We start from the raw sequence: 12,037 nt of genomic DNA on the forward strand, positions 1-12,037 counted from the left end.
ATTATATTACAGAGGTTTTTCATTAGGTAAAACAAAAGAAACCCATCATATTTAATTGGTCTTTTAATTGGTCTTTTAGCTGTATGTGTGGGTTCCACCTGCATTACACGGACGAAAAGTTCAGGCTGATCAATTATGAATTAGCCTATGTGCTTCATGATCTTATATAGCACCATCCTGTATTACATCTAAAATATGATTTAATACATAATAGCAAATATGTCCTTCTCTGCTAAAAGTTCCTCCTGTGTGAAACTGAACCATACGCTTATAGACCATCTAGACAGACTCTGCAGAATCTCAATAAACCGTCTCTGTCTGCAGTGGAAACAGCGGCCATGTGGAGGGGCGGGGTCTCCCCGTGCTCAATGCGCTTCCAGGTCAAAGAAGCTCCAATCCATGAGTCGATTCCTCATAACTACCAAGTTTAGAGTTTAATCAGATTTTAAATGTTTATTGACACATATCTATGACAGTAAAATGACTTACTTGAAAATTGCAAGACGATTATGTAAATAAACCGAGCTCAAAAAGTCTAATTTTCCTGTCAGGTTTTGTTGGTGTGTTCTCAGAATTTCTTTAGAGCTTTCTGATCTGATAGTAAGCCACGCTCTCTGTTGTATTTTTTACGTTTTACTATGTTTTTTTATGTAATGTTATCTTTCCATACAGCAACAATAAAACAGTAAAATATTTCTTTATTCTTTGGAGTCGAGTCTGTCTAATCTTTTTGGAGTCGACTCTCGAATTCGCAGTGGCTGCAGTCGGGGAACCGAATCTTTTTGGAGTCGACTCCCAACTCTAACAAGCAGAGGTATGAAAGAGAGTCACTGAATTTAAGCCAAAAGCTGCTGTTTGTGCCAAGTATCAGCAACCAGAGTCTGGAATTCCGTTTCCGAGGGCTGAGGCAAGGGTTTTTAAAGTATGCTTGTGAGGAGGTGGCGTTGCATGTTCAGACCGACTTACTGTCAAACTCAAAGGTCATTATTTTCCTCATAGTTTACATTATTAGCTAACTAACTTGGCTAAGCTAACCTAACTAACATGTCTAAGCTAAGTAAGTGACTAACTTTAACTAGCTAGCTATGCTATTGTCTTTCTGCAGTGGTTCACATATAGCTATCTAATGGGGTTTGTCTGTGTGAGGGTAACTAAATTTAGAGAGGAAAAACGAGGTTACATGTAGTTTCGCCGGTTCATGGTGGAATGTATCAGTTCCACCTTAAATATGTTAGCGAGCTACGTAGTTTGCTAGCTCGCTGGAGTAGCTGTAACGTTCTGGTGCATGCGTGACTTCTGCGCGGTTTAAGGTGGAACGAACAATTCTAACCAAGACGCTAGCTAGCGAGCTTCAGCTTGGTCAACACCGGCTCTACTGCCGTGAAGACCATCTAACGATAGCTAAATCTCTTCACAGACGGATTAGTCGCTAAATCTTAATCCTCTCTAACGTAAATGGTGTTAACTGTTCAACACCGTTTGCTTGTTTTCCTGCTGTTAGCCTACTAACCCTAGCCACCAGCCTGACCGCATACTGTACTGTTTTATTCAGCAATGGTTGAATTTAAATTTGACCGGCAGCAGATTTGTATAGTATCTACAGTATCGTTGCTTTTTCTTTTTGTATCAGCTGCGTGTTTCTCCTACCGGCCAGTGATTATCATAAGGTTAAACCCAACATCTATGATTGCAAAGCTAATAGACATTCTTAACTACTGTATGTCTGTATTCGTTTCTGACCTAACCATGCCTTGAATTTATTTCTATATCATGTCTGCGCTATAGGATGGGAAATTATACGTCCAATGCGAGCTTGTCCAGCACAGAGTCTGCTCAGCTTGTCCAGGTACGAACCGTTTTCTTTATTAACACTTGACCTCTGTGAGACCTCTGTTGTTTTGATCTACATCTTTGCATCTGTGTTTTGTCTCGCAGGAGGTTGTGTCCCACAACTGTGTTGTAATATTCTCCAAGACAACATGCCCGTACTGCAAGATGGCCAAGGGTGTCTTTAATGAGATAGGTGCCGCCTACAAAGTGGTTGAATTGGATGAGCACAGTCACGGCAGACAACTTCAGGATACCTTGGCACAAATGACTGGTGCCAGAACGGTGAGTAGTGTAACTCACTAACAGAGAAGCTCGTCACTATCAGTGTACTCTGCTTTGATACCTATACTTAATAGGGGTGGGCGACATGGCCCTAAAATTCTAAAAATATTTCATGGTATTTTCATGATAATAATACACTTGGCCATATGACAAAACACTAAATTAAAAAAAGTATTTCAGGATATGTAATTTGTGTAAATAAGAGAAAATGCTTGCAGATTTGACATGTTTTGTATTCCTGCTTCATATATTTCAGGTACCGAGAGTATTTATCAATGGAAAGTGCATTGGAGGAGGATCAGATACACGACAACTTCACCAGCAGGGAAAACTGTTGCCTCTCATTGAGAAGTGTAGCCCATGCTGCTTGAACAGAAGTGAAGACGGATCAGGGAGTGGAAAAAGTCCTTCCAGCCAATCTTAGCCTTTTTAATTCAGTTCAAAAACTCATTTGTGCACGTTTGCATTGTGTTGCAGCCCAGAGAAACTGGATTAATTGCAATATAGATGATAAACACAGCAGATGTGTTCGGCAATTAAACCTTACTGTCTTTGTTCTACTGTTTGACTTGGACTTGCCTGTATATTTTTGTTTCTCTCACAATCCACATGTCATGTACATACTGTTTTCTTTGTATTTAAGGTTTGTTTAAATTCATTTAAATTATATTACCTCAGTATTATTCTGGGTTTTATAGTATTTAAATTAATGTATTGATTTTTTATTTTTTACTGTGTCCTACTGTGTCAAAATAAAGTAGTGTTTATAAAAAAGGTACTGTTTGAATTTTTGTTACTTTTTCTCTCAATGATATAATGAAGCATCCCTGTTTTCTGGACATGTTTTGGATGGATCACTACAAGATAAGCTAAAACATCTGATAAGATTTTAATTTTAATACTGCATAGTACAAGAAAGATACATTTAAAAGGAATACAACATTGGTTTAGTTACCAGTAGAAGAGGGCTGGTCAAATGGTTTGGAGAGGATCCTCTAGTGACCACAGTCTTTTCTTGTTGAAATAATAATAATAAAAAAAAAACTGTACACAAAGCATAACAACATATTCACATTGACTTTTGAAAAGTAATTCCAATCTTTTGCATATGTGATTTGTGTCTTTAATAAAAAAGTTTTTTAGTAAATAAATTAGTTTTTTTAGAATCAGATTTGAATCTTCATTCACAACAAATTTCAATAATATTTGAATCTTTTTAAAAAGTAATTTGAATAAGTTCTGTTCTCATACAGAGTTCCCCAATGGTGGAGCAAACTACCTTCCACTACCAGATCAGGAGAATCTCTCGCTATCTTTAAGAAACTCCTGAAGACAGAGCTCTTCAAAGATCACTTACTCTCTTAACACCTCTAACAAGCTAACTAATTCTAACCTCATTTCCTTCTTCCCCTCCTTCACTCCTCTATCCTATTATTCCCCTTTGACCTCCTTTTATCCCTATCCAAAGATGATTTCTGCCAAATGTAATGTAATGTAATGTAATGTAAAAAGTTATTTCGAAGATTAAAAACCTTTGTAAAAGTACTGTAAATCAGTTTTCAAGTCCTTGTTTTAAAAGTAGTTCCAATTCATTTTTAATAAGACAATATTTTTTAAAATATCAAGATTTTTAAAAGGTAGTTCATATCAGTTTTTAAAAAGTAAAAAATATAGATATAATAATATATTTTTAAATATTTTTAACAGTACTTTTTTAAAAGTTTAAATCCGTTAAAAATATTTAAAGCTTTTTAAAATAAAAAAAATCAAATCTGTTTAAGAAAGATTCGAATCATTATTAAGAGTATTATAAATCCGTTTAAAAATATTCTAATCATTTTTAGAATGTAGTTTGAGTATTATTATTATTTATTAACTGTTTATTTAGTATATGATATGGTTTGAATCAGTTGACAGAAAGACTCGAATCCGGCACTGCGCAGCAGCGTCTGTGCAGTGTGTCGCTCGGACAGAGGGTGGCGGTGTCGGGTCTGAGCGGTTGGGAGAGCGCGCGGCGAGGAGAAGGCTGTGTGTGAATGAGCGCTGGAGAGTCTGTTGGTTGATTCAGTAGCAGCGCTGCAGGTCTGTGAGATAACTCGCATGGTGTTTAGCTGTTGAGTTTTTTTTAGTTGAACCGCGGACATGTCTGGAAGCGCTGGAGAATGGTGTCTGATGGAGAGCGACCCGGGGGTCTTCACAGAGCTCATTAAAGGCTTCGGTGAGCGGCGTGTTTATTTACTACAGCCGCGTTAGCGAGCTAGCGGGCTAACGGAGCTAAGTGCTAGCGGGGTGATGATGCTGGAGTGTGTGCTGTTTATTATCTCCCACCTGCTGAACCTGCGGATGAACAACAGGAACTCCGCTAGATAAACTCTGCTGACTCTTTTAGCCACTTGGGAGCTCATTTGGCCAGTTAATAATGAGCTTATAGCTAGAATATAGCACTAGAATATAGCTAGAATATAGCACTAGAATATAGCACTAGAATATGAGTCAGCTCTGCTAGGTTAGCTTGGCTGTGGTAATGAATGAGGAGCTAGCATGACACTTAGCTAACCTAGCTTACCTAGCTAACGTTACCTCTCCTCCCACCTTCAGCCTCCAAACAGCAGACCTGGCTATTTAACAATTGATTCTTAAAGCTGAGAAGAAGCTCTTTATAAAGAAACATAGTTAGCTAAGTGACTTAATTAATGTTTAACTATGTAGTAGCTGTTTATCATGACTCTTGAGGAAACCCTTTCATTTACAACATATTTTCTTCTCTATTTTATTAATGTTAGGATGTAAAGGAGCACAAGTAGAGGAGATCTGGAGCATGGAGCCAGAGAACTTTGAAAATCTCAAGTAAGAAATGTTCCTAATGATTTTATCCCGTTGTGCAGTGTTCTTTCAGTTAGCACTTAAGTTTGTTGACATTTGTTTTTGTTCCAGACCAGTCCATGGCCTAATTTTCCTCTTCAAATGGCAGCCTGGTGAGGAACCAGCAGGATCTATTGTACAAGACTCAAGACTCGACCAGATATTTTTTGCCAAACAGGTGGGTATGTCCTTCATACCTACAGCTCAAAATTTAAAAACCTCTGGAATATAATCAAGAGGAAGATGGATGATCACAAGCCATCAAACCAAACTGAACTGCTTGAATTGTTGTATCTGAGCAGTGAATAAACCTGTGCTGAGCACCATGTCTTAAAGACTGCTGTACTATCTCTATTCCTATTTGGATGTGGTGGGGTTTAAAAGTCTGAGATAACTGCTGGATAAGAAATTTACCTTTTCGATGTAGAAATGGTGCAAAAAAGAAGAAAATCACATATAGCATATTTTTAATGTTGTATCAGGCTTTTGCCCTAGCTCCCTAGCTCCAATGCTGTTAACCTTCAGAAATATTGAATACAAGTTGAGTGATGTTTTGTCTTTATGTTTTAGGTTATTAACAATGCCTGTGCCACACAAGCGATAGTCAGTGTGCTGTTGAACTGTACGCATTCCGATATGCACCTGGGGGAAACACTCACAGAGTTCAAAGAATTCTCAAACAGTTTTGATGCAGCAGTAAGTTTGATCTATATATATATTTTTAGCACTTGTGTCCATTTAAAGTAAATTCTAATGTTTTTTTTCCCTCCATCTTTCCTTTTGAATATATTTTACATATGTTTTGAGAGACTGTTGCATGTTTTTGTTTGTCTCTTTAAGATGAAGGGTCTTGCTCTCAGTAATTCTGAAGTGATTCGACAAGTTCACAACAGCTTTGCCAGGTAGGACCATTTTTTCTCCCTTTACTTCTTGATTATTAGAGATGTCTCATTATGTCATACACAATAATATTATGATTTTAAAGCGATAAGAAAAATGCAGATTGTAGTAATAGGGGTATTCTTTCTTGAAAGCAGTCTATTTTGTATTAATTTTGCTTTTTACTGTAAAGTTTTAAAGATATTTGTTCAGAATCTCTTCTGTTTGTTTGCAGTTTATATGCATGTATTAAATGTGTTTGTACACTAGTTTTGTGGTCATTTTATTGTTAATACATTCTTTATGTTGTGGTGTTTTCTCTTTTTACGTTATTATTATTGTTATTATTATTATTATTATTATTATTATTATTAAATGTTGTTGTTGTGATATTGTTTTAGGGCAATATTACCCACCCCTACTTTTCACACTTTTTTATTTTGCTGTCTGTCTGAGTGATGCACTTAAAAACTTTTATTTATTTTTTTTTCTCTACAGACAGCAAATGTTTGAGTTTGATGCGAAGTCCACATCTAAAGACGAAGATGCTTTTCATTTTGTGAGCTACGTGCCAGTTAATGGAAGACTGTATGAACTGGACGGGCTTCGTGAAGGACCAATCGACCTTGGTAAAAGCACTTAAATCTGTGGAATTTAAAGAACCTTTTTAAAAATACTGATCTGGTGGCATCTGCATTCAACTACTTTTGTGCAAATGCACAACCACAGCTTGTTAAGTCACTGTAGAGAAGTACAGCAAGTAGTATAGGGCTGGGTGGTGCTAGGTATGGGCTAGAGGCTATAAAGCCCCTCAGCATCAAGCTGTGGTGCAGTGGAGCTGTGCTCTCTGAAATGATTGTGCTACATTCAATATTTCTGGAATGAGTTGCAGAGGTGGGTTGGCAATCATCCAACATTCTGACCTCACTAATGCTCTTATTGCTGAATAATCAAATCTTCACAGAACTGAAGTATGTTGTAGAAAGCTTGACCAAATTCTGCAGTTATGACAAACTTTTTGTCAGACAGTTTGTCAGACTTATATACATTATGCCCTGTGGAACCTTTGCATTATATGGGCAAATGTTATGGGACACATATTTACTTTATGTTTCTTTTAAAATATAGAGTTTTAGAATGAAGCTTGGGGAAGGCTTTCTACTGTAATGTGGGGCATTTTTGTTTTTTTGTGGATTTGATTGCATTTAGCAACAAGGAAATTAGTAAGGTCAGAATTTTTAGTGTTCACCACCAACTCGTTCACCTCCAACTCTCCTACCTATCCAAAAGGTATCCAAATCAGAGCTCCATCATTTCAGATAACACAGCTCCACTGCTCCAAGGCTCAATGCTGGGTGGGCTTTATATTCCCCTAGTTCACCCCTAGTATTAGACATTGTGCCAGTTGTTTGTTTATCTGATCTAGGGAGTTTTACAGAACTGTGTGGGCATTTAGACATCTGTCTCAGCAATGGGTGCCTCATTAGAAGAGTTATCCATAAACATTTGGACTTGGGACTTATGTCTGTTTTGTGCCTTTTGAACTCATGGTGTTCTGTTCTCTCTGCTTAAAAAAAGAATTGTTTTTTTTAATTATTTTTAGGTGCGTGCAACCAAGATGACTGGATTAATGCAGTCCGGCCAGTAATTGAAAAAAGAATACAAAAGTAGGTTTTTTCTAAGCACATTTTTCATTTTTTTTAAGTTTTCTGTGATTTAAATTATTTTTAACTGGTCTTGCTTTTTGATTATCAGGTACAGTGAAGGTGAAATCCGTTTCAACTTGATGGCCATTGTGTCAGACCGCAAGATGATTTATGAACGTAAAATTTCAGAACTACAGGCCCAGCTTTCAGAGGTAAGTGCCCAGTGCCAGTGTGGGTTGTTTAAAGCAGTGTTTTGACCTGTGGGCTTAGAGTTAGTGTTTTTCTTATTTGACACAGGAAGAGCCAATGGACACAGACCAGGGCGGAAATCTCCTCAGCTCCATCCAGTCAGAAATCGCCAAGTACCAGCTCCTGATTGAGGAGGAAAATCAGAAACTTAAAAGATATAAAGTATGTTTACACATTTACTTTTATGTTTGGTCAGTGTACTCTAGGCTAACATGCCAAATGTCTTGAGGGTAGCAGTATGCAAATTGATCATGATATACCTTAGTGGACAGCAATACGATTGGCCACATCTGTATACATTGTGAGGTGTTACCTCGTAAGTGAGGCTGAATTTTTGTCTGTGTTTTCGGCAAGATGTATTATCAGACTTCAAGCTAGGCCTGATAGTGGTTGGCAGATAGATGTGGAATTTAATTTCTTTTGCTGTGCAAGTTTTAATATTCCTTGGTCCACATTGTCACTTGTGTACCAGGAAAACAGCATAGAATCCATTGCCACCATAAATAGCAGTAATATATGCCTGATGTAAAAATAATACAACAGCATAACAATGCATTTAGACATCCTCAGTTCCATTATTGCTGTTTATTGTTTGGTTATAAACACTTTAAACTAAAATACTTGCTCTGCTCTGTTTGAAGATTTGCTGTTTGGCTGGTAAGCGCTACATCGTTGGTTACCTGTTATACATGGAGAGCTTTGGTTATAATGCATTACCAGTTGATAATGGCACTCATACAATGCCTCTCTGACAATTACATTGCAGGGTCGGAACTAGCTGTGGTATAATAATAGTAAAATAAACGTAAATTGATTTCAACACAGACATTTTGTAAATATAAAACTAATGTAACCAGTTCATTTTACTAGACTTTATTATGCAAGCACAGATTGCTTCAGGTCATGTAGCACTGTGTTAATGGGCTCTGGTCACAGTGAATAAGTAGAACAAATGCTTAGCACTTGGTTTCATGCACCTGTTGACCAAATGCAAATTCTATGTCTGCAACCTGGGAACAGTTGTGGTATTTTCCACTAGTTCAAAAATTCTGTTATTTGGTTACAGGAACAGCCTCTTTACATTAATTATTTTTTGATGCTGATACAGTTTAATAGCTTAGGATAATTCTAGCTACCATAAGACACCAAGACAAGCCACACGTTTTAAACAATTGTTTGTAATAGTTAATAAAGATAAATTTATTTAAATGTAAAGTGGTACGATGATGATAGGTTTGCAGTGATATGCCATTGTTGGGTATACAAAGGAAGGCGTATTGAGGTTATCATATTGTGTACATTTGCTTAATGCTGGAAATTATATTTAAAAAGAAATGCAACCAGGTAGAGAATCCCTCCAATCTGTTACTTGTTTAAAACTAGAGTTTAAAAAGCAGGCATTCAATCGATTGATTGAGAAATTAACCTTTTATCCACAAGGAATTTAAGGATATAATTAATCATTAGCTGGAAATAAAATAGTTGAATAGTTGAAAAGTTTATGAATGTATATGTAACATCTTTCCATGTAGAAAAAGTAAATACATAAAGAGATCTGCACACAAAGTGAAGCTTTTTTGAACACATTGTTTCAAGCTTTAACTATAGCAAATCTTTTTTTAAATAAAAAAACGTGTTTTTATTCCTTAATCTATGCAGCTACTGCGACCACTACTACTAATAATAATAATAATACCTACAACAGCAACTATTGTGAAATACCATGTTATGTTTTTTTAAATGGTCCTCATACCATGAAAATCTCATCTCATATCAATGCAACCCTGAATAATGATATTTATATCCTACTGTAACTTATGAATTTTTTTTTTATATATATTTCTAGATTGAAAACATCCGAAGGAAGCACAACTACCTACCCTTTATCATGGAATTACTGAAGACCCTCGCTGAGTACCAACAGCTGATACCACTGGTTGAAAAGGTATGGTTGTAAAGTTGGAACACTTATCTGCTGTAGATTTAAAGGCACATGTAGTAAATGTAAAACCAAAACTGAGATTAAAACATGTTTTAGATTAAATCAACAAATGTTACTCTTAGACTTGCTTTAGATCCATATTTGTGAATGCAGTATTCAAAGTACAGTTGTTGGTATGCCACTAGAAGGCAGTATTGATGTAATTTAGAAAGTCCTGCTCTTCCTGTCACTGTTGGGAGGCGTACTTTATAGAAATTATTGTCTTCTTCTTTTTCTTGAATGCGCTATCTGGTTCTTTAGTTGCTTTCAAAAATATATCATTTAATGTACCATAAATGTAATTTTGATTCTACAAAAGGATTATTTTTCTAAATGGTAGCTGTATTGTAGGTCAATAGTAATGTGTTTAATCTCTTTTTACTTCCAGGCTAAAGAAAAGCAAAGTGCCAAAAAAATTCAAGAAGCAAAGTAATAACAGCACATTTTTCCAGTCATTTGTGTAATTTGCCACGGAAACCTCCCCAATGTACATTCGTCATCTGTTCTATTAAGAGCACCTGTAAACTGAACTCAAGTGTGGTGCTTGCATTCATATTGTCTAAAAGCTTCCACGCTTGCATGCAGAGAAATGTTTAAATAAACCTGTCCTATTTTCATATAAATTCCATTGTTGGTGAAAACAATTATGGTTTGATTTTGTTTTTATTTTCCCTTTTTTGAGATTTTATTTAAAATGTTTACCTTTAAAAAGTTGGGACAGATTTGTCACATTTAAGCATTTAGCAATTTATGTTTGTAACTAACTTAATAGATTCAGATATAGAAAAAAAACATTATTTGTTCTGTTTATGGTTTTACAGTGATGGAAAACAAGAAATTATGAAAATTATTTCTTTATTTATTTCTATTTAATCGGTCTGCTTGATTGTTACTTATTAAAACCAGGGTCAATCTGAAGGTTTATAGAGATTTCACTTATTTTAGAAAAATCTATAACTCCTTATATACAACTGGGATTTACTTTATTACAGTTATAATGCAAAAACATTAAAATGTAGTATAATTTAAGACTGGTCATTGCCATTTACATTGTGTCTAGGTCTAGAATGAGGTTTTTACTTTGACTTCTATTGAAAGTTAAATAGGTGTAAGGATTGATGGATGCATAGATGGATAGCTAGATGCAAGATGCTACTGTGCAATAACTATATTTTAAAGGCAGTGTGAATTATTTTAAAGAGCATGCACACAATGTAAATATACTATACCAGTTATTTTTTTGTCTCACAGGCAGTGGTTACTTCATGTGCTCTCACTCTTCTCCAACACTGACGTGACTCATTTATAAGTATTTTTAGTTCAAGTACAAGTCAGGAAAATGTATAAGCCTGTATTCGACAATGATATATGTCTTGTTTCTTATGTTACACTGTTTTAGTGTTCCAGGCTGTCTGTCCTTGCTTTACATCTTGTGTAGTTTCACTTTTGTCCTTTAGTATGGAAAGTACACAGAGTCTCAAATCACTGTTCCCGAAATAGCAACAGAACAGTACACACATTTTTATCTAAAGTAGAGTTCTTTGCACCCCCGATTTGTGCTTGAAGTGCTGCTTCTGAGGACTTTTCTCTGCTGTGAAGCTGGAGCAGCAGAAAATAGCTTTGCAGTTTTTAATTCACACAGCTATTGTGTTTCAGTGAGATCTTGCAGGCCCTGTTGGTTCATGGGAAACAATCGGGGATCTTGCACTGTATATTGACTGTTCCAAAAGGAGTGTTTATTAAAAGCCATGGATGAAGGTATCGTACATCATGTTCACCTGACGATAAACAGAACTGTTTGCGATGATGGTTGAGTCACTCCTTGAACATACATTATAGCTGCCCTGCAGTTGGTCCCTCCTGTTGGTTTTGATGTCATTTAAAATGTCCAGGAAGGAAAATTTAACAGCACGTGAGTGTGAGGTAAGATTTAACCCTTAGAGATGTAGATCAGAGGTGTCAAGAGTAAACAAGTCCCATTTTAGGTAAAAGCACAAGTACTCTTAAAGAGAGTTCTCATTTTTCAGTTACAGATCAGAACCCTGCCATAAGACTAAGTTAAGTAAATACAGGATTATGCTAGCACTGCACCACCAACTACAAAACTTTAAACATTATTTGTTAACCTTTTTAATACAAACCAGAGCTAAATCACTTAACAGCAGAGTGAGTGATTAGCTGCCTGGTTAGAACTGATTATAAGTTTAAAATATTATTTATTTTTGTTGTTTCTATTTGATTATGTAGTAGTTATCAAAAAAGTATAGGTTTTGCATGTGAAGGAAAGGTAAAATCTCTAAGCACCGGA

The 12,037-nt window shown here is 36.0% G+C and overlaps 2 protein-coding genes across 6 annotated transcripts; both read left to right on the forward strand.

Moving 5' to 3' along the window:
- Positions 1-768: 768 nt before the first annotated feature.
- Positions 769-2,899, forward strand: glrx2 (glutaredoxin 2). Of its 5 annotated transcripts, none has more exons than XM_007233235.4 (4): positions 769-814; positions 1,786-1,846; positions 1,936-2,112; positions 2,369-2,877. In XM_007233235.4, exons 2-4 carry the CDS (start codon positions 1,787-1,789, stop codon positions 2,534-2,536), a joined length of 405 nt encoding a protein of 134 aa, XP_007233297.2. In that variant the 5' UTR covers positions 769-814; position 1,786; the 3' UTR covers positions 2,537-2,877. The 5 variants fall into 5 exon arrangements, with proteins under 5 accessions (XP_007233297.2, XP_007233295.2, XP_007233296.2 ...); XM_007233233.4 differs by having other exon boundaries at positions 782-980; positions 2,369-2,889; XM_007233234.4 differs by having other exon boundaries at positions 782-907; positions 2,369-2,874.
- Positions 2,900-4,103: 1,204 nt separating this feature from the next.
- Positions 4,104-10,373, forward strand: uchl5 (ubiquitin carboxyl-terminal hydrolase L5). The gene is made up of 11 exons (XM_007233236.4): positions 4,104-4,330; positions 4,896-4,959; positions 5,047-5,152; positions 5,545-5,670; positions 5,815-5,876; positions 6,352-6,482; positions 7,457-7,520; positions 7,609-7,711; positions 7,797-7,910; positions 9,595-9,693; positions 10,118-10,373. The coding sequence occupies exons 1-11, from the start codon at positions 4,255-4,257 to the stop codon at positions 10,160-10,162; spliced, it is 990 nt and encodes a 329-aa protein (XP_007233298.1). The 5' UTR covers positions 4,104-4,254; the 3' UTR covers positions 10,163-10,373.
- The last annotated feature ends 1,664 nt before the right edge of the window (positions 10,374-12,037 follow it).

The sequence above is a fragment of the Astyanax mexicanus genome, chromosome 16 (assembly GCF_023375975.1).
Source record: "Astyanax mexicanus isolate ESR-SI-001 chromosome 16, AstMex3_surface, whole genome shotgun sequence".
Taxonomy (NCBI): domain Eukaryota; kingdom Metazoa; phylum Chordata; class Actinopteri; order Characiformes; family Acestrorhamphidae; genus Astyanax; species Astyanax mexicanus.